The sequence below is a fragment of the Accipiter gentilis genome, chromosome 10, assembly GCF_929443795.1.
Source record: "Accipiter gentilis chromosome 10, bAccGen1.1, whole genome shotgun sequence".
NCBI lineage: Eukaryota > Metazoa > Chordata > Aves > Accipitriformes > Accipitridae > Astur > Astur gentilis.
This window is the reverse complement of record NC_064889.1, coordinates 40,082,157-40,103,458: the sequence shown is the minus strand read 5'-3', so window position 1 is coordinate 40,103,458 and position 21,302 is coordinate 40,082,157. Positions and strand designations below refer to the sequence as shown.

Sequence of the window (21,302 nt, the reverse complement as noted above, 5' to 3'; positions counted from 1 at the left end):
GAGTTGTGCCGGCTGCGTCCCGTGGGGCCGCGTCACCGTGTCCTTGCTCTTACGGAGGAAGGCAGGCGAGTGCCGGTGCCACCAAGTGCTGCGTGGTGCCCGAGGCAGCAGTACTGAACTGGACCCGTACAGCTCCCGTTCCCAGTTGCAATGGGATGGGGTGGGTTACAGGTGTGTGTGGGGGAGAGTTGTTTCTGGCTGGTTATAAGGAGTAAATAATGGTTTTATTGCTTGTATCTTTGATGCTAAAAGCAATCTATCTGGCAAGTCTGTGCTGCAGCAGATGCGTAACAAGAGGGAGTCGGTAGCCGTGACTTAGGAGCAGCGTAAGCCGCCCTGCGAGGCGCAGCCCTGCGCTGCCAAGTCCTTGTGCCAGTGGCGCACGGGTGGCCTCTAGCCACGCCGCCCTCCGAGCCAAGTGCCCCGGCGTCACCCCTGCGCTCAGATTTGCCCTCTGGAGCGATGCCTTCCAGGAACTGCTTTTGGAGCCCAGCCTGGCTCCCCCAAAGGACAAGCAAAGTTCCCCAAGCGCAGCTCCTGCCTGCAGGGAGGGAGCGGGAGCCGCACGGTCCGGCCCGCACCGGGAGCGTTTGCTGCAGAGCTGACGGGCACTGGGGGCTGCGGGGTGTCATTGTCCCCACCATGGCCAGCCTGGCAGAGACAGCTGGGGGGGAGCTGAGCTTCCAGCCTGCGTCTTGGGGGGAGGGGAAAAAAAAAAATTAAAAAAAAAAAAATCAATTTTTGTATGATGGTATTGCATAAACCAGGGAAGGGTGCGGTCTAATGCTACAGGAGGAGAGAGCCTGGCAGGTATGGCCGAGGGGAAGGCTCGTGCAGGCTCCGAGGGGAACCGAGCAGCAATTCCTGCTTTACACAGGCAAAACTTCCCTCTGTAAAGAGATCGGCTCCCAAGCCCTGGCTGCTCAGGGAACTGACACATTTAAGAGAAGCCGCTGTCTTTCTTCACTCTTTATTGTGTAAAAATAAAGTCAACAATTCATGTAATCTCGGCAATAAAATGGAAAAAGCATGAGTTATCAGTAGAAACAGTGCATTTTCAGAACTGCTGATGCGGACTGGATGCGTAGTATATTGTAACCCATTCAAAACCCAAAGGAGACAAAGAGAGCAAGTAATAGGAAAAATGTACAGCTTTGGTTAGCAAAATAATGACAAATTAAGATACGTTTATTCTCTCCCCTACTATACACTATATACATTGTGTTGACATCACACCCTTTTAATTTTTTGGCAAATCTGACGCACCTGGGACTGTAGGTGAAACCTTTTCAGTGGTCTTGTTCTTCTCAGCAGGTTGTGCTTTGTCGCTTTGCTGATGTGAACAGGTTCTTAGGAGGAACTTAAATTAACTCACGATGGTTTTGGATTTTGGTTGGTGGTTTTTTGTTGGGTTTTTTTTGTTTGTTTTTTTTTAAAAAGAGCACAGTTTAAAATACGCTGCCCTGAGCCACAGTTCGTACGAAGGTATTTTGATCTCGGGGCGTGTGTCGCTGCGCGTGCTGCTCTTCAGCTGGACGCTGGTTCCCCGAAGCGACGGTGGCTGGGCCAGCTCTGTGCTCCCGGCCGGGGGCGGCCGTGGCCTTGCCCGGCTCCGTAGGGGCCCCTCCACGCTGCACGTCTCTTTGCCACATCTTTGGAGTCGGTCAGGGAGGCTCTGGAGCCCTGTAGGAATTCTCGGCCTCATCCTCCACTGCCACCCAGGGCAGCCCTCGGGGGGTCAGTGGGGGGGGCTGGGGGGTGATTTCTGCAATCTGTAGTACAAACCAGGAGTTTAGAAAAACAAACCATACAAAATGCATCTATTATTTCAAAATACGCTTCTTTATCTCTTTTTTCCTGCAGAATCTCAAAGTACTTTTTTCTCAGGGAGCACTGCTTAATTCTATATTTTTTTTATCTTCATAAAAATACCCCTTTTTTTTTATTATTGGTAATAAACTTCCCTTTACAGTAAGAGAAACAATATAGTGTATTATCAAAAGCAGAAAGGCTTCAGACTTTTCAGTGGTAGCTAAACTTCCAGGGGACGGTAAAGGCTATTTTTCACCAGCTACGGCGCGTAGGAGGCCTTGGGGGGCTGCAGGCGGCGGGGCCGGGGGGACGTACCTGAGTGCGGCAGGTCGGGGAGCAGGGCCGGTGGGGGGGGGCATTGTCCCATCCGGGGGGTCCCGTCCCGGTGCCCACCGCAGCCCGGGGCTATGGCTGTGGTGCTCGGGAGCAGCGCCGGCCGGGGAAGGGGGCAACGGGGCTCGTCTGAGAAGGTGTGGGGGGGGGTTCCCTTACCTGGGGGGGGGGGTCACCCCCTCCTTGGAGTCCCAGCTGCTACCATATCCCAGGCAGGAGTGCAACTGAGGGGGGGATGTTGCAACCCTTCCCCAGCTCCGGGGGTACCACCCCCCCTGGGGGGGGGTGTGTTCAGGCTGGAGGGAGAAGAGCCCTAAGGGGGGGGCTCCAGTCCGGGCCCCGCAGCCTTTTAAGGCGCCGGTGCCCGGGGAAAGCGGGGCCGTCCCGGCGGGGGGAGGCGGCGGCGAAGCGGGTGGCCGGGCCCGGTGGGGGGATTTTGGGGGGGCGGGGGGGACACGGCGGGAGGGGGCGCAGCCGCGCCAGGCCAAGGCACGCAGGCATTGAAGGACGTTGGCAAGACAGAAACCAGAGGGTCATGGGGCTCCGGGGGTGGGTGGCCCCGCTGCCGGGGGCATCCCCGCTCCTCGGGATGAGACGGGTGGCTTCGTTCTGGGTTGGTTTTGCGCAAAAAAAAAAAAAAAAAAAAAGGAGGGAAAAAAAAAAGGAAAAAAAGAATAAAAGAACCCGATGAGGTTTCTCTCGCTTGTCCGTGGCCCTAGTTGAGCTGGCGACAGGCCTCGAAAGTCCACTTGGTGGCCCCGCCGTAGATGTCGATGTTGGCCTCGGCCCACGCGATGACGTTGCCCGCGAGCGCCTTGGTGCTGCAGGTGGCCAGGCTGTACACCTCCCCGGGGCTCAGCTTTCTGTCCCACACGTTGAAGTGGGCCAGCTCCCCCACGAAGGCCTGCGTGGCATCGAACCCGCCGCCCAGCGTGTCCTGCGGAGGAGCCACCGTCATGGGGGGGGCATGCGGCCGGGCTGTCCCGTCCCACCCCGGGAACACCCAGCGCCGTCCATCCCCTCGGGTGCAACCGGCCGAGCAGAGACCCCCACACCTACACTCCCCCCCTCCCCCAGCCCTTACCTGCTCCTGCCCCAGGACCAGGACCCCCTGGGGCTTGATGGGGTGGTAGGGTGCCAGGTTCTCGCCGCTGCCGGTCTGCGTGCCGTCCTGGTAGGCTTCCCACACGCCGTCCCGTGTGGTCCAGGTGACGCAGATGTGGTGCCACTTGCCGTCGTTGATGACAAAGGGCAGTTTGGCCACCTGCGGGTGGTGGGTCAGGGTGGTGGGCACGGGGGTCCCCCATGCTGCCCACCCCCCCAGCCTGCCCAGCACCCTTCCCTGCTCCCCGGGGTCGTACCTTGTCATTGATGAGGATCTCCATGGGGTTGTTGCCCCACTCAATGAGCACCAGCTCGTTAGCCTGCCCGGGCACAGCGTAGGAAAAGGGGGTGCCCATGCCGGGGGAGGCGCTGGACTTCATCCACATGCAGACGCTGAAGGCGTACATCTCGGGCAGGCTCTTCTTCACCTTGGCGTACATGTAGTTGGTGCGCATCGGGAAGGTGAGCTGGAACCTGTCCGGGGGCCGGTTGTCCTTCTGGCCTGCAGGGGCGGAGGCGCGGTGGGCTCCGGCCGGACCCCCCCTCTCTGCCCGCTTTGGGGGTGTCGTGTCCACCCCCCCCCACCCGCCCCCCGTTATGTAACGGGCCTTGAGATGGCAGCGAGGAGCAAATCCCTCCGGCCCTGCACGGCTGCCTAATCCCTGGCACAGGGCAGCGCCCGGAGCATCCATCCCTGGCTCCTACCGCGGAGCCCGCTGGCACCGTCTGGCTACAGCTTGGGGAAAGGGACCGCTCCAGGGCTGGGAGATTGGAGCGGCTCGGCATTCCCGGTCCCCGGCATCCCGCTCGGGCAGAGCGGCTCGGTATTCCTGGTCCCCAGCATCCCGCCCAGCCGGAGCGGCTCGGCATTCCCGGTCCCCGGCATCCCGCTCGGGCAGAGCGGCTCGGCATTCCCGGTCCCCGGCATCCCGGTCCCCGGCATCCCGCTCGGGCCGGAGCGGCTCGGCATTCCCGGTCCCCGGCATTCCCGGTCCCCGGCATCCCGCTCGGGCCGGAGCGGCTCGGCATTCCCGGTCCCCGGCATTCCCGGTCCCCGGCATCCCGGCCGGCCGGAGCGGCTCGGTATCCCAGTCCCCTGCCTCCCGCCCTACCGGAGCGGCTCAGCATTCCCGGTCCCCGGCATCCCGGTCCCCGGCATCCGGCCCGGCCGGAGCGGCTCGGCATCCCGGTCCCCGGCATCCCGGTCCCCGGCGAGCGGGCACGGCCGGGGAGCGGGGACAGGCTGCGGGACCGGCCCCGCCGGGAGGCCGGCCCGGGTGTCCCGCGGGCAACGGGGCCGGGGAGCCGCCGGTACCTTTCTCCAGGTCGCTGATGCGCTGGTGCAGCGACGTGAGGGTGCTCTCGATCTTGCCGCGCTCCTCGGACTCGTTCTTGGGGCTGAACTTGCCCTCCTCCAGGCTGTTCACCCGGGACAGCACCTGCCGCTCCAGGTCGTCGATTTTGTTCTGCAGGATGTCCCTCAGGTTGTTGGTCTGGCTGGAGGAGTTCATCCTGCTGAACTGCTGCAAGGGGCGAGGGCGGGCGCGTTACTGCCCGCTCCCCGCTCCGGGCGGCTCCCCCCGGGGCGCACCGCGCCGCGCCGCGTACCTCCAGGTTCTCCAGCCTGGTCTTGAGGGACTGCAGCGTCTGCCCCAGCTGGCTGAGGGTCTCGGCGGCGGGCGCCCGCGACAGGTCGCCCATGGTGTTTTTGGAGAAGCCGGCCTTCCTGCCGGCCCCCCCGCCCTTGGCCTCGCCGGGCAGCCCCTCCAGCACGCTCTGGCTCTCGCAGCGGCCCAGCTTGGCCGTCAGCTCCCGGATGGTCTCCTTCTGGTTCATGATGGTCTCCTTCTGCTGCAGCACCGTTTCCCGCAGCTGCAGCACCGTACTTTTCAGCTCCTCGGCGGAGCCGGTGCCCGGCGCGGTGGCGGCGCACATGTCCCCGTCCAGCGGCACCGAGGTGCAGATGAAGCGCGTCTGCCCGAAGCTCTGCCCGCGGCCGCGCAGGCAGAGCAGCGAGAGGAGGACGAGGAGGAGGAGGAAGAAGCGGAGGCTGCTGCCGCCGCCGCCGCCGCCGCCGGGGGGCCCCGCCGCCATGGCTGGACCGGGACCGGGGACCGGGACCGGGGACCGGGACCGGCTCCGCCGCTCTCCGCCGGGCCCACTGCGGCACGCGGCCCCTCTTATAGCGCCCGGGCGGGGCCGCGCGCCCTGACGTCACGGCGCGTGGAATCCCGGCCGCGCCACCGGGAGGAGGAGGAGGAGGAGGAAGAAGAGGAAGAAGAAGAAGAAGAAGAAGAAGAAGGGGGGGGGGGGAGTGTGAGTGTGTGTGCGCGGAGCGAGGAGGGGGGCGCGTCCGGGTGTGGCTGCGTGTGTGTGTGTACGAGTGGGGGGGGCGTGGGAGTGAGTGGGCGCGGGCCCGTGGCGAAGAGCTCGTGCTAGCGGGGGGTGGGGGGGCGGGTGCGCCCGCAGGGGGTCCCGCACTGGAAGGGGTCGCCCCGCGTTCTCCGGGGGGTCCGTGTCCGTGGGGGTCCGTGTGCGGTCCCGCCCCCGCCCGATGGCAGCACCGGGGGCCGCCCCCCCCCCCCCCCCCCCCCCCCGCGGGCTCGCCGTGCCGGTTGTGGGGGGGGGGGCGTTCGGTGCCGTTTCCTCGCCCCGCCCGGGACTGTTCCCGGCAGCCCGGCAAAGCGGCTCCTCGTTCCCCCCTCCCCGGGCATCCCCGGTCTTGCCCCCCCCCCCCCCCCCCCCCGGCCCGCAATTTCCCCAGGCGGGCAGCCCCCACGGCAGGGGAGCGCGCAGGGCTCCCGGGGGCTCCGTGGGGAGGACGCGGGTGGGCTGTGGGTCGGGGCCGGGGGCTCTGCCCTCCAGCCCGAGCAGCTCGGTCGGGGGTGAAGCCGAGCGCTGGGGGCCTGGGGGGGTGGGGGGCCACGAGGGGGGGGGGGGCTGCGGCCCCGGTGGGCGCCCAGCGGTGGCTGCGTGTCCTCAGCAGCGAGGTGCGGCAAAGGGGTGTCGGTGCACGGCTCTGCCGTGGGCAGAGCAGAGCGATTGCTGCTTTTCTTCTTCCTTTTTTAATCGGCAAGAAAAAAAAAATCCCTAGGCAGTGGTTGGATTTGTCCTTGGTGGAAATAAGTTCGTGGCCGTCAGAACCGCCGCTTTTCTCATCTTTCAGCACTTCAACCAAGGCCAAGTCCTCTCCAGTCCCCGAGAAGCGAGCGAGCGGCTTCTCCCTGCATCTGTTCCCCGCAGCTTTCCCTTGGCCAGGACACCTGAGCAGCAGCAGGACCGGGCCGGCCCCGCAGCCCCGGCTCCTTGAGGCTCTCCTACCTGTTGGTTTTATCCTGGTCTTCTCGCCGTGGTATTGTATCGTGTTAGGAAATCACCTGAACTGCCGAGAGGTTTAGCTAGCAGGCTGCCTGGGTAAATGTGCTTCTGGCTGTACCACGGGTGAATTTGGTCCTCTCGGTTCAGTTCACTGCCTGCTCTTACCCAACCTGCGCTGCAGCAGTCCATATGGCTGGAGTATTTCCCTGTGAAATGTGAAGCAATTAATTTTGATGAGCGAAGTGGGTCAGTAAAATACAAACACTTTCAGTCCATGGATCGGCAAAAGATGAAGTACTACCGCTCCGTGGTCCTTCCCCCCCTTTGTCACCCCCGTGATGTGGGCCTGACGAGCCCTCTCCGGGAGCTGGAGCGCACCCAGCTGCTCGCAGCAAGACCTGTGGCTGCGTGGCTCGGTTTGATGCCTTTTCAGTTGCAGGTGTTTATCTAGCCCCAAGAGTTTTATGACACGCTACCCTGGCATAGAGCGTTTCCTTCTCAAAGGCACCTGAGCTGCTTTTGCGAGGCCCCTTTCCTCACCCAGCAGTGCTCTGTGGGTTACAGTCAAAACAGCATCTCATGGCCAAACCCAGAGGGCTGGGGTTGTCATCAGGCCCAGCAGAAAGAGGATGGCAGGGGTGGCAAACCCCCCAGCTGTCTGCCGTGGCTGGGTACGGCCATTGATGCCCAGCCCAGGGGAGCCAGGGCAGCGCTGGGACACAAGTGGCCAAGAAGTACGGAGATGTGCCAGAGTGCTCAGCACCTCTGCAGCACCTTCTCGGGGATCCTGCGGTGCTTTCGTTGCTGCCTTCCATCCAACCTGTCCCAGTGCTTATGGGGACCTCAGAGACTTGTTCTTTGTAGCCTTCCTAAGGCTTCTGGTTCTTACTGCTGATCCTGCCCCCGCACAGCAGTTCAGAGCCCCCTGAAACCCGTGAGGAGCTCATCTCTGGTGCTGTGTGCTTTGCTTCAGGAAATTCTGGGGGAAAATCTGCATTTCGACTAGGTTCTTCGCTTCTGGCTTTATTGCCCTGGTTACTTTTCCTGCTGTTTGCTCTCTGTGCTGTAGAGCATTTCAATGCAACGGGAATGGAGCAGAGAGGAGTTAAGGAGGGGAACAGGTGGGAATGTGTTCTACTGGGCAGACCAGTCTCCCTTCTGTGCTGGTTTGGTGTTGGGGTTGGTTTGGGTTTGGGTTGTGTTGGGGTTTTTTTTGCTTGTTTTGTTTTTTTCAGAAAAAGGATGCTATGGAAAAGGCTGAAAAGACTGCAGGTCTAATTCTTCTGCCACAGGCAGGAACGCAAACCAAAAATAATGTTACTGCAGGCAATACAATTACACCAGTGTAGAACTGGTCTGAGAGGCAGCTGAATTGGTACCCGCTTCTGTTAACATCTGCATGGTATCGGCAAAGCTGTTCATGTCACTGAACCTATTTGACTAGGAATCTTTTGTCATCCACAGTACATTATGCTGAGATGAGACCAAGGTGACAGGTGCAATAAAATAAACACTCTGATACTATGGTGATGGAGACCGTATAAACACCTAGATAGGAAAAAACAACAAAGCTGCACTACAATAGATAAGCAAAATAACCCCTGTGTCTCCTAATGCAGAGAAAGAACTAGAAAATATGATCAAGATTTCAGCTTTCCCAGAACCACTGAATCATGCAGTAGGATCCGTTACTGCTTTTGTAGGTTTAGGAGCTGTGTGGGTATAATGGAATAATGGAGCCCCTATTATTTTTAACTCTTCTCTTGCCTCTTCCTTAGCGCACTCTGTAGCTAGCTGATTTATTGCTCTGTAGCTGAAAAGAGCTGAGCACAGCTATCAAGGACCCTTGGAGATGATTTAGTTCTGAACAGGAGCCAGCAGGCACATTTGTATTTGTGATGGACGAGTATCGTTTTGGACAGTCCAGGGTGCTCCCTCCAGGGACCAGAAGCCCTGGCTCCCAGTGCCCTCTGCCACCGCCGGTTGTCCAGTGCAGAGGTGAGGTATGCAAATATTCAATCTGTTCGGCGCTAACCTTTGTGTGAGAACAGCAGAGTTACAAATGCGTAAAGGACATTTTTTTAAAGTGGACAAATCTCTTTAATCCCAGGAGCTGGAGCCCTAGGGAGCAGGGAGAAGAAGCTTTCTCTCCTGTTTGTGCAGCCTGCTGTACATAAAACATGTCCTGTGGGGTAATGCTGATTCCGCATTTAAGTCTCCTCTGCCGAGTGGGAACAATATGATCCATTATGGGATGAAGACAGCTTTGCGATGGGAAACAGTAATGGGAAACAGACTTCACTGAGCGAGAAATCCTTTTGTTTGTGCATCTAGCTGGTACGCAGCTGAGCGGCTGGTTGTGCCCGTGTTCTCTCTGAGGTTCCCAGAGGGATCGTCCACTCCAGCCCCTGCCTGCACACCCCCATCCCCAACATGCTTAAAGCAGGACATGGCAGTGGCTATGAGGCTGTTCTGTTGGGTTTTTTTTTAATATAAAAGCTTGTTCTCAGGGGGACTACAGCAAGGACAGGATCCCTGGTCACACTACCTCCCCGCTGTCTGTGCGGAGCCCATATGTGGAGGGAGCAGGATCCTTCCCAAAGCCCTTTGCCTTGTGCAGCCAGACGAGACGCGCAGAACCAGCACGCATCTCCGAGCTGCTCCGTCGTTAAGTTTGCAGAATAGTGCATATGCAAAATCTTTTTTTTTTACACCTTCTAAAATCTACAGCTGTCATTAGAACAGCTTGAGCATGGTGTGTAGCTAGTACAAATACAGTGTGTGTAAGGTGGAGTATTCCCTTCTGTAGCAGACAAACACTTTGGACTGGAGTTCGGAAATTTGCTGCATTTTGCTGCAGTCTTTCTTTGCAGATCTCTCCCTCTCTGTTTCTCTCCCTCTCTCTCTCTCACACACACATTCACTCTCTCCCCTTTTTTCCTTCCCTTTCTTTCATTGTTCCCCTCTCAAAAGTCGGTTTCCTTCTAAATTGCCTGACATTTACATCCAGTGAGAATGAGGAGTGTGTTCTTTGTACTAGTAGGACTCAGTGATGCTATAGGGACACAGATCCTTTCATTACAAATAATTAATTTAGCTATATATTGCATAACATCCTAAAAAGCTTTCTAGGGCAATCTCATGCTAGCTGGATGCACAGTTCCTATCAATATTACATTACATTTGGGTACAACAGTTATGAAGTTTCATTAAAAATTTAATTTGTGGTTTAAAACTGCAGCTTTCCCTTAAAAGTGTAGCAGAGAAACCATTTTGGCTGCTTCAGGACTGATCTTGCATTAGCCAAAAATTGCAGGGAGAGCTGCAGAAGGGGCTCGGTACCGTGGTGATGCTCCCTGCCCAGGAATCCAACGGGCTGGACCAAGAGAGGGAGGGAACTGGGGCTTGGCATCTGGCTATACGGTGTCCTGTTGGGTTCCTGCCAGCTGTGAGATGCTCTTTTTTTGAGTACAGAATTAAGCATTAACCTGTGTCTCTGGTTAGCAGCCACACGTGAGCACAAAAAAGACCTTACCCCGTTTCACTGCAGCCCACTCCAGCTACATGCACCAATCTGGGGTTAGTTTAGGCGTGAAGAAGACGATAACTTCTGAGGAGTGCAGAATGAGAGAGAGAGACGTGCTGTGCCCTGGGGCTGTGGGACAGGAGCTGGTCTGTAGCTTGTGCAGACTCCCAGGGAATTAGCTGTGAGCCCAGAAGTCCCGGAGGAGAGGATGCTAATGCGTTTGTAGAGATCACAGACATCCTTCTCCACTGTCTTATGCTGGTGCAAATTAAAAATCTCCTTACCGTCAGTGAAGTTGTCCTACAGCAGGAACCGGGAGACAGGAGGAGGAATAGGGCCTGGTATCATGTTTTGTTAATGAAGTTTTGTTGTGATGCTTCAGCAGCAGATTTGAATGGAGGCAGGTTTAAAACATCCCACATCCGCCTCTCAGTTTCAGAATTGATTTGTACAGTAATTTCCACCCCTATCTGCACACACACACATCAGAATAACCAACAGCTTTGCCTTCCAGACCATCCCTCAAGTCATTTTTCAGCTTTCTCAGGATTTACCTGCTGTAAGAGAAAGCGGGGTGCCGGCTGCGTGATGGATCCGAGTTCCTCGGCAGGACATGGACCTCCCTGTCCTGCCCAGGCCGTGGGACTGGACCTGCCGCTCCTGCCCACAGCCTGGCTCTGACAGAGGGAAGGTCCAGTCTGGGAGCGCAGCGCTGCCCGTGGGGTCTGCACAGAGCCTGGCCTCTCACTGAAGCACCCACAAGTGACGAACTGTGACTCTATTTATTGTCAAAAAATCACAGTGGTCCTTTTTCACCCTGTCCAACAAAGGAGGGGACATTGGTAGCCAGAGCGGGGTGTTTCAGAAGTCAGCACTGTCCTGGTGTTTGCTGTAGGTCTTTGCAAAAGATCGCTTCCCCTCCCCCCGGAGAGGATAATAATGGGGAGTGGGTTCCTAAATCCCTTAAGCTTCTTTGATAGCTTCAATATTTATCTGTAATCCTGCTACCGCTTCTGAATAGAAACAGCCCTGTGTCCCTGTTGCTCTGGGGCTTCTTCCCACCTTGCAGTGTTCCCTTTTCACGGCAGAAAAGGCAGGGCAGGATGAAAAGGAAACATCAAAAGCCAGCGACACTGTTGTTGCCCTAGTTTTTTCCATGATTATTTATTATTTTGCACAGTCTCTTGCTCTCTTTCTCCCACGCTCTCTGCTCTATTATGTTAATGTATCGTGGCGGGTTGACCCTGGCTGGACACCAGGCACCCACCAAAGCTGCTCGATCACTCCCCTCCTCAGCTGGACAGGGGAGAGAAAATATAACGAAAGGTTCGTGGGTTGAGATAAGGACAGGGAGATCACTCATCAATTACCGTCACGGGCAAAAAAGACTTGACTTGGGGAAATTAGTTTAATTTATTACCAATCAAATCAGAGTAGGATAATGAGAAATAAACCCAAATCTTTAATCACCTTCCCCCCACCCGTCCCTCCTTCCCAGGCTCAACTCCTCTCCCAATTTCTCTACCTCCTCCCCACAGCAGTACAGGGGGACCAGGAATGGGAGTTGGGGTCAGTTCGTCACTTGTCATCTCTGCTGCTCCTTCCTCCTCAGGGGGAGGACTTCTCACTCTTCCCCTGCTCCAGCGTGGGGTCCCTCCCACAGGAGACAGCCCTTCATGAACTTCTCCGGCGTGAGTCCTTCCCACGGGCTGCAGTTCTTCACGAACCGCTCCAGCCCGGGTCCCTTCCACGGGCTGCAGTCCTTCAGAAGCACACTGCTCCAGCGTGGGGGTCACAAGTCCTGCCAGAAAACCTGCTCCAGCGTGGGCTCCTCTCTCCATGGGGCCACAGGTCCTGCCAGAAAATGTGCTGCAGCACAGGCTTCCCATAGGGTCACAGCCTCCTTCAGGCATCCCCCTGCTCTGGCGTGGGGTCCTCCCCGGGCTGCAGGTGGAGATCTGCTCCCCCGTGGACCTCCCTGGGCTGCAGGGGGACAGCCTGCCTCACCGTGGTCTTCATCACCACGGGCTGCAGCGGAATCTCTGCTCCAGCGCCTGGAGCATCTCCTCCCCTCTTTCTGCACTGACCTGGGGGTCTGCAGGGTTGTTTCTCGCACATGTTCTCACTCCTCTCTCTGGCTGCAGTTGCTGTTGTGCGGCAACTTTTCCCCCTTCTTCAATCTGTTCTCCCGGAGGCGCTACCACTGTCGCTGATGGGCTCGGCCTTGGGAGCGGTGGGTCCAACTTGGAGCCGGCTGGCGTTGGCTCTGTCGGACGTGGGGGAAGCTTCTAGCAGCTTCTCACAGAAGCCAGCCCTGTAGCCTGCCCTGCGACCAAAACCTTGCCACGCAAACCCAGTACATGTATGTGGAGGCTGTGCGTGCCTCTGTGCACACCTTTGGGATGGAGTTGAAGGGAGGATGGATGTACGGCAGGACAAGTCTGGAGGGAGCTCCAAGAGCTTACAAGGCAGACGGATGACTAGTCTGGGTCGGGCAGATATGTGTGCAAGCTCAGGTATAGATGCAACCCCTGGATCAGGGAGCTGGGAGCTCAGTGTTGGCACCTGCTCCCAAACAGGGAGAAGCTGGAGTGGAGACGGTGAGGTCTCGGAGTGGCAGAGCTCCTCAGAGGGAGGAACGCTCTGGTCCTTCGTGGGGGGTGAGAGATCTGATTGTCTGTGCCAAAGTCAATTTGTGTTTGTGCTCATGATGGTTTGGAGTTAAAACGCAGCAAGGTTTTAAAGACAGGATGGGTAAAGATGCTATAATGCAATAGGAATTCATTGCGTTTGTCTGCTGTGAGGGCTGACCCCTACCTAAAGTGTAGCTTTTAGTGGGGGAAAGGGGCTCTTAGGACATTGAAGAGTCTTTGCTGGCAAGGATGCCATTAGGGCTGGGCATGTTATTGATTCCTTTTCAAGACTTGAGGCTTAAGAGGCTGCAGAGCTAGTAAGTGTAACTGGAATGACATAGAAGCTGCTTCCAGGCAGTAAGCGAAGCTGGAGACATTTTGGCTGGTGTGTGGAGCTGACAGTTCTTGAGCCGAAGATGCAGGGAATGGCAGGAGCCCAGTGGAGGTCTTCCTAGCTGCTTCTGAACCAGGACTGGGGTGGCAGTGGAAGCCCTGAAGCACCGTATCTTTTAGAGATGAAAGATGGACTTGCAAAATGCTGGGCTGCTCCGCACCTGGAGCGATGCACATTTCTTTTATTATTTGTTACAGCATTTTGCACTACTAGAATTACAATGCCATCCAAACTTGGGAACATCAGCACTGCCCTGCTTTACTTGTACATAATAATAATAATAATAACAATAATAATAATATTGTCAGCATGTGGTCCTTGGGGCTGATTGCCTTATGCTGTTACTTCTTAGGGCTTTTCTGCATGGGAAATGCAAAATAAATTAAATCGTTAATCCAGAATATGCTAGCTATGCGGCATTGCTTCCAAGGACAGAAACTCTTGGCATGGTCTTTGGAAGTGGAGTAAGCTTCTCATTCTCGCCACATCCTAACTGTTCAATCAGCAGTTTAATGGGAAATCATCAGTGGACTATAAATTCACACTTTATATTTATGTAGTGCTTATTTTACTATGTAGAAAAGCCTTTACTTTCCAGCTGTATGGATGCTCCCCAGTGTAAATGACAGAAAGAGAAGTTTGTGTATATGTTCGTGTCACTTCCATTAATTATAATAAGACTAGTCACATTATTTCTTAGAAACCTGCTGAATTTCAGCAGTGAACATATCAGCCATGAAACCCACCAAGACTTAGAAAATAGATGTTGATCACTTTGTCACTCTGTATCAGGAATTGGAGTTTGAAACATCCTAGGCATAAGGAACAGGTTTCCACTGATGTATTTCATGGGAATGCTAAAGAGAGGACTAGAGAAACATGCTGATACCATGGATAATTACCTTTCCTAGGTGTAGGAAGAGATTTTTTTGTTTTCTCCATCTAAAACAATGTTAGTCGTTAACACTACAGGGGCCAACCCAGGCTGTATTTTTGCATTCAGGGTTTGTTTTGGTTGGATCCAAGCCTCTTGGTTGTTGCCTCTTTTATTGCTCATCATAAAACCAAACCATAGCGGTTCTGATTCTGAACCAATATCTGCATCATTGTGCAGGGCATTTCCAGAGGCTGCTCCGTGAAATAACTTTCACATTTCCAAGCCCCAGAAGAAGACGGCAAGAACCTCCTGTAAAATGCTGAATTACTCCTTATTAGCCAGTTCAGCTCTGGTTAAAGGGAATGTCAAGTCCTGCCTGTCCTCCGTGGGAAGGTGCGCTTGGCAAGGTGACTGCAAAAAGATATGCCAGAAAACAGGACATTTGGTCTGAATGCTTTTGACAGGCTCAGAAGGAGCCAGCAGAGTTCGCTGGCTTCTATTTCTAGTGTATTGGGGTGGTTTTGTTGCTGAGTCAGAGCTGATACTGATCTATAATAGCTACAGAGTGTTTAAGGAAACATTTCTGCTCTCAATAATGAGAAAACCAGTGAGTATCTGCTGAGGTGACATCTATCATGTGTTTTTAAACACACATAGCCTGATAACCTAGCAAATTATCCAGATTGCAAGGAGACAAAGGGAGATAATGATAACAAATGAGCTTACATTTATACAACGCCTTTCATTGAGATGGATAGCAAAGTGGTTTGAGAACTCTATTAACGACTTCTACAAACTATCTAATCTATCGTATCCCCAAACGTATTGAGTGCAGCTTCACTCAGGCTTTATGAGAAAAACATCTCCATTAAGCAACCAATTTTTGTCAGTCTTCAGAGTGGTCATTTAAGCCTCCCCTGTACAAGCAGGATCACAGAAATCTTTACATTTGTCGGTGACCTAAAGCCACCTTTGGGGTGAAACGCAGGTGTTGCTTCACAGTCTAAATTACTTCTAGCTTCTTTACTACCTTGTATGCAAGGATGTCAAATACACTCATTAACTAAACTCTACAGCTAGTGATTTGCCAAGAAACTTGCCCTTTTATAGTTCCGTGCTGGCAAAGCGGAAAGATAGAACTCCCACGTTATCTGCTTCGAACTGTGGCATCACCTCTTCTTTCTCTCTCTCCTTTTCCTTGGTGACAAAAAAGGCCCCCGGTGGCAAAGCACTTCTTCCACTGAAAGGGCAAAGAGAGATTTTTGACCTAGTATTTATTCTGGCCTTTTCAACATGAGAAGAGAAGAAGAATCCCTGTCATGTTCCTAATGCAGTGCTCCTGACTAAGACACAGCTTCGCACCTATTTTATGTCTCCCATAATTTCAAGGCAGTGTGAGTGTGTTCATAACAGCACATTGCAACAGCATGAGGGGCCAGGGGCATTTAAGAACAACCGGGACGTCAAATGCTCTGGCCACGATCCCCAGCCCTCTCTAAATCCCATCTGCATCTCCTAGAATAAAGTGGCTGCTGGTTTCCTCTGCATCAGCTGCAGGACACCCAAATGCAGACGGCAAAGGATTTTCAGAGGGACGCTTTTGTCCTTCCTACAGCGTAGAGAGGTGGCTGCTCTGCAGAAAGCGTGGGCTGGCGTGGCCCTGTGTTGAGCAGGGTGGTGCGACTGCATCTGTACGGATGCGTATTCCCCTCTCTGGAAGCACGACGGGTTGGAATAAGACTCAGCAGCCCGGTGGTGGTTTCCTCTGCTTCAGGTTTGAGTCATCTTCTGTCCTCAAGTCTTCTCAAGCTGGTTCTTGTCTGGGCAGGGAAAAGCCTCAGATTTTCTGTTCCCCCTAGACACTGCGCCGGTTCCTGCGCTGTAGGTGAACCGCCTGGAAAGCAGAAGTTGCGGCAGCAGTTAAGTTACTCACGAGATGGTATTTTGTAGTAGAGCGCCTTTGGCAGGCAGTCAGACAAGTGCTCTGTTAAGCCCAATCTGACAGGTTTAATGCTACAACTGCTTCTTCTCAGCAGCGCTGGGGCAGTGCCTGTACGAGTGTGCGTTTCCCCACCCGTGTGTATTTAAAGGAATTGAGTTAGGAAGAGCGTGGCAGTGCTAGGAATAGACTCCTCAGTTCTCTTTCTCACAGAGGGAGGTCACTGGGATTCTTTTACGAGATGGCAGGTCAATTTTTATGAATCATTTTCTGATGTGTATTGGATTTGGCACATAACATCAACCACCCCCTTCTCACCTGCCTCCCGATCCCTTCCTCCCCAGGCTCCAATTCCCGTTTCCAGCCTCAAGTCTTCGGTTCACATTTACTGCAAGGAGACAAACGCGGAAGTCTATGTGCTGTACACACATAAATAATAGAACTGAAATCATACTTAGTTAAAAATAGATATTCTTCCTAATAAATATTTTACCTACTGTCTTTAGGATATAAAGCTCCCCTGACTGAAGTGTTAAAACAAACCTTGTTGTTAGCCCCTAAATGCTTAAAACAGCCTCGGCCATGGCTGTACAAATAATGCTTGGCTGAGAGGCTGTGTACGGGGAAGGTATGTGTTCACATGCATACATGTATAGACAAACACCTACTCTTAAAGCCTTAGAAAAGGTAACCCTTTGGCTAAGGGCACAGACCTTTGCATCTGACTTTGAGTCATTTGGTGACCTGTGAATTTGACTAGTGAAAATTAAAGATAAAATCTCTCTTGTTATTTATGAATAACATTCTTCTTTCCACATCTTTCTTTCTTCCTGCCCCAGAGTGGAATTAGAATTAGCTGGCTGAATAAGGCAAAACAAAGGACACTGACAGAGACTGAGATAGGAGAATTTTTCATTTAAAAGAGTGACAGGTGGAAGAATTTGTCCAAGTGTGTTTCTGGAAGATAATCCTTCTGCATTTTGGTTTTTAGGACATCACTTAATGTGCCTTACTTGACATGGCGTTTCCACTCCCTAGATTCTCTAGGAACAAGGGTTTTACAATGCCACTTTAATCGAGAACAGATTTGCTAAACCAGGGCTCAGCTTTATAAAAGATAAAACTAGGATTGGAACACAGGGATCTGAAACACAGTGAGTTCCCAACATGAAGTACAGTAGGTGAAGGTCTGCCTACGAGCGTGAGTGTGTGTGTGTGTGTGTGTTTTAGGGGGCTGCAAAGCCAGCTAGGCAATAAGTGCTACAAAGAATTCAAAGGGAAAAATTCAGCCTGCGGGCAGGCAGATGTGGAGTGCAATAAACTAATACGAACCAGCTAAAGTACCTCCAAAGGGAGCAGGAGCTGAAGCTTCTCCCTGCACTTGCAATAAAAGTTTCCTTGGTGTTGAAATGCATAGGAGAATAAATTAACTGAGCATTTGACTGTGGGGCTCCCAGTCATATTTTCAGAGCACTAAAACATAATTGACATTCCAGACTGAATGTAGTCATGCAGGCAGAGACGTAGTCAATACAGCCAACCAAGTTTAGGACGCAGCTCGCTTCACCCTGTGTTTTTTTAGATGAATTGCACTGCTAAGCTCTATTGACTGACTTGACTAGATCTTTATCAATTCTAATAGAAGCCCAGATGCCTTGCTTAGACACAGACACTCACCTGTCTAATGCCTAAAATCACACAACACATGCAGTGACTAGCAAATGTGGCCTACATGAAATTACAGCAGTTTGGATGTTTGATATGAGTTATCAAGGACCCACTGTTAACATGGAAGGAGCAGGGTATTCTAGAGCTCCATCTGGGGCTGGGAGCTGCCTTGACAACTGCTGCTGCTGACTTGGATGAGTGATTGGGAAGCATGCTTACTAGATTTTCAGACTAAAGCTGAGTGTGCCTGGAGCATGTCAGAGGATGGGGCTGGAATTAAGAAAGGTTTGGACAAACTTGAGACATCTAAAAAGATTTAGTTTCACTACAGTATGGAGAAATAAGCTGTTTTCTCTGCCCACTGATGGTAGGAATGAAGTACTTCCTTTAATTTTAAGACAGAAATTAGCTGTCAAGGGTACATTGCCTGGAGAAGTTACCTAGCCTCCACCCTTGGAGGTCTTACGAGTCTGTGGTACTGTAGAAATATGAACTAAACACTATAAATAACTAAATCAGAACACTAAGAAAGCCCACACAAGCCCAGCAGGAGAAGCACATATGTAGCCTAGATTCTATACTCTAGCGGTATGGGGCTTGCCATGGCCTGTTGACATTGAGAAATATTTTGCCTGAGTAAAAGCTGCAGAATTTCCTCTGCCATGAAAGAAACTGGGACCTGACACTGGCCTATGGAGTGAAATGAAAGTAGTCCAGGGAATGGCATCATTTCTAACAACTAATTTTTATGGAGATATAAATGGACGATTATTTATGTCTCCCTTTTGTTCTTGCCCTATGGAGACTGAAATAAGGTAAGTTGCTTTGATTGAAGCATAGAGCTGCAAATTACCAGAGAGCCCATGACTACCATCCTGAAGATTTTCATTATCAGAGAGCAGATGCCATCAGGGCCAAGTGCTTGGCAGTGCTGTTTTTGAACAAATCAATTAATTCTGATTTCCATCAAAACTTGCAAAATTAAGAATTCACATGGAGACTGATCCCCCCTGACCTGCAGCACGTGTCCTTTAGAAAAGGATATTTGCAAGGCTTGTTCAGAGATCTGATAAAGTGCAAGTAAATTTTTTCATTTGATATTTACTGGCTCTGGTCAGTTCACAAATTCCCAATCACAGACTTCTAAAACTAAATGTTATGCCCTTTTCATGATGCATTAAAAAATAACATGTATTTAGCGTGTAGATGATGTCATCCCAGCCAGGTGTCAGAAACTGTCAGGAGAGCAGCACCGTCCCTTTGCTGAGGTTACGGGTGCTCTGCCGTGCCGGTCCCCATGGTCTGCGCTGTGCCCACTGAGGCTGGGGGAAGCAGTAAGTCACCCCATGGGCTGCGGGTGGTGGGACTCCCAGCCCTGTGGCAATAGCTGCTTTGGGGCAGCGCGATACCGCTCTGTCGTAGGTGCGGACGCACACGCTGACGATGCTCTGCCTCAGCCCGCTCCTGGCTGAGTCGCTGCCTGTGCAGGTGGTATTTCCCAACCGCAGACTCTTACGGTGTTTTATCACTTGTAGAAATGGCACAGCAGGCTTAGAAAGGTCATAAGGAGCCTGTGAGGTCCCCCTATTTTTCAGGCAGCCAGCCTTTCTGATGTTCCGCTCATTCGGCTCTTCTGCAATGCTCTGACAACGCAACCCAAATCCTTGGGGGTAGCAAGAGCTCTATCCTGAATCACCACACAAGGACTGGAGGAATATTTGTTGTGAAAACTGTGAGAAGAGCCTGTGTGCGCAGCCCCGTTACCAGCGTGGGAACTGGCTCTGGGCTTTCTGCTGCAGGGGACAGGGACTGGTGACATAGCCTGAAGCAGGTGTGTATCTGTGAGCATCTGTGTCCACAGACATGCCCAGAAAAAATGTCTGGTTTTATTCTTCTGTGGAAAGTTGTATACACCTCGATCCAGTACAGCGTGAACATAAAGGGCTGCTAAGCCCCTCTTGTGTGTAGGGACCTTCTATCAGCCTATTATTCTAAGGCAAGAAAAATTGTCATCTGTCAATTTAATGTTATTTTGCTCAGAATCTGGGGCCAGAGGGTTGACTTTGCAAGGAATGGGGGGTCCTGATTGCAGCAGCATGCATCACCACAGGCTGCCTTCGGTACAGAGAAGCCAACACCAGAGGAAATCCTGGCCAGCAGTGACGATAAAGGATGCAATTAAACAGGAGAGGGTGGATCCGCAATGGGAAGAGTGGAGAGCTGCAGCTCTAGACTGAGGTCCTCCCAGCAAGTGCACGTCTGCGATAACGGGAGCATCGCAGGTCAGAGCTGATGCATTCAGAGCTGTGTGGGAAGTCTGCTGACAGCCTGCTCTTGCTCTCTGGTTCTCATCGTGACAGCCAAGCCATCACTTTGGCTCTGCTCTGCGGAGTCTTCCTCCTGCCACCTTCCCCGTCCCCTTCCTCCTAGAGCTCCTACCAGGTGGAACCGAGCAGAGACGCTGGTGTGGATGGGATGAAAGCACTGGGAGCACTGAGAGCCTCAGGGGAGCAGGGCAGCATTTCAGAGAAGTCCCTGAATAAAAGGGTGCAGAGGGGACGGGGGAAAGCACGGCTTTTCCAGCACAGGCCATGGACTTCTCCTGGCTGACTGTGAAAACACAGGGTCCTTATCTTAAATAATCACCATTTTAAAGCTGTGCACATAGGAAGCGAGAGGCAGATTTGTGCTCTCTGCCCTCTGGCAGCTGTGTCCTTCAAAGGTATTTTCGGTGGCAGCTCCCAAGGCCACGCAGCAGCACGTTCTGGTGGGGCAGGCGCCGGCTTCGGCACACGCTCCCTAAAGCTGTTGGGAGCCGGGATTAGCGACCTGCGCTGCCCAGCGCGAGGGTCCATCTGTGCAGCCGTGGCACTGGATTAGCTGCCCTGGGTGCTCCAGTGGCTGTAATTTTTTTCAGGTGGCGTGTTGGGATTGTAACTCCCATTTTGTGTAGCTGCCGTTGGTAGGAGGAATTCATTAAAGGTTAGCAGAAACACAGCCATAAGCGCTTTCTATGCCATGGCAATTAATTTCAATAACAATCATGTAGTTATGATCAGCCATCAGCATAAAGCACCCGTAAAGCAATGAATCAGCTCAGTCAGTAAATCGAAGGAGCAAAAGCAAATGTTGGCCACCCCAGAGCCTCCAAGAAACATTATTTTCCGATCTATTGTAGAGAAAGGTCTTTGCATTTAAAATAGTCCATGAATGTAAACACACTGAAAATACTAATGAAAATTAATATGATTCTATAAATCAAATTATACATGTATTCTTTGATTTCTACTTGGAAATCATTTTTACACATTTAAAGTATTACAAACATGAACACAGTTGGACTTGATTGCTGCTAAGAGCAAACACTCTGAGGAACTTCATTAGGAGCAATATTTGATATTCATTAACCTTCAGTTTATTTGATAGTGAAGAGGATATATTCCTGAAATACTACATCTGCTTTTCCTCATATATGAACATAAATCAGGTGTAATTATGCTGGAATCTATTGTCCGGTTTCACCACTTTCCTGCTCTTTTGCCCCAGCAAGAGTGACCACACAACTGGAAGTGAAGTGAGGTCCAAGAACTGGCACCATCGGACTAGTACCTGGGCCTGTGCCGCGGCAGGGCGCATTTGGGGAAACCAGGACACACCAGTGCAATGCTCGTGCTGCTCAGAGCCAGGAGCTTGACATC

At 52.8% G+C, this 21,302-nt stretch overlaps 2 protein-coding genes across 3 annotated transcripts in view; one reads left to right on the top strand and one right to left on the bottom strand.

Annotated features, from left to right (window-relative positions):
* RPTOR (regulatory associated protein of MTOR complex 1) overlaps positions 1 to 21,302 on the top strand; it is a 200,657-nt gene that overhangs the window by 16,338 nt on the left and 163,017 nt on the right. The window lies entirely within an intron of this gene.
* NPTX1 (neuronal pentraxin 1) lies at positions 1,337 to 5,417 on the bottom strand. 2 transcript variants are annotated; one of them, XM_049813122.1, is made up of 5 exons: positions 4,858 to 5,417; positions 4,565 to 4,772; positions 3,507 to 3,751; positions 3,230 to 3,409; positions 1,337 to 3,082 (listed from the first exon to the last, which is right to left on the bottom strand). In XM_049813122.1, the coding sequence occupies exons 1-5, from the start codon at positions 5,341 to 5,343 to the stop codon at positions 2,861 to 2,863; spliced, it is 1,341 nt and encodes a 446-aa protein (XP_049669079.1). In that variant the 5' UTR covers positions 5,344 to 5,417; the 3' UTR covers positions 1,337 to 2,860. The 2 variants fall into 2 exon arrangements, with proteins under 2 accessions (XP_049669079.1, XP_049669081.1); XM_049813124.1 differs by having other exon boundaries at positions 4,565 to 4,769.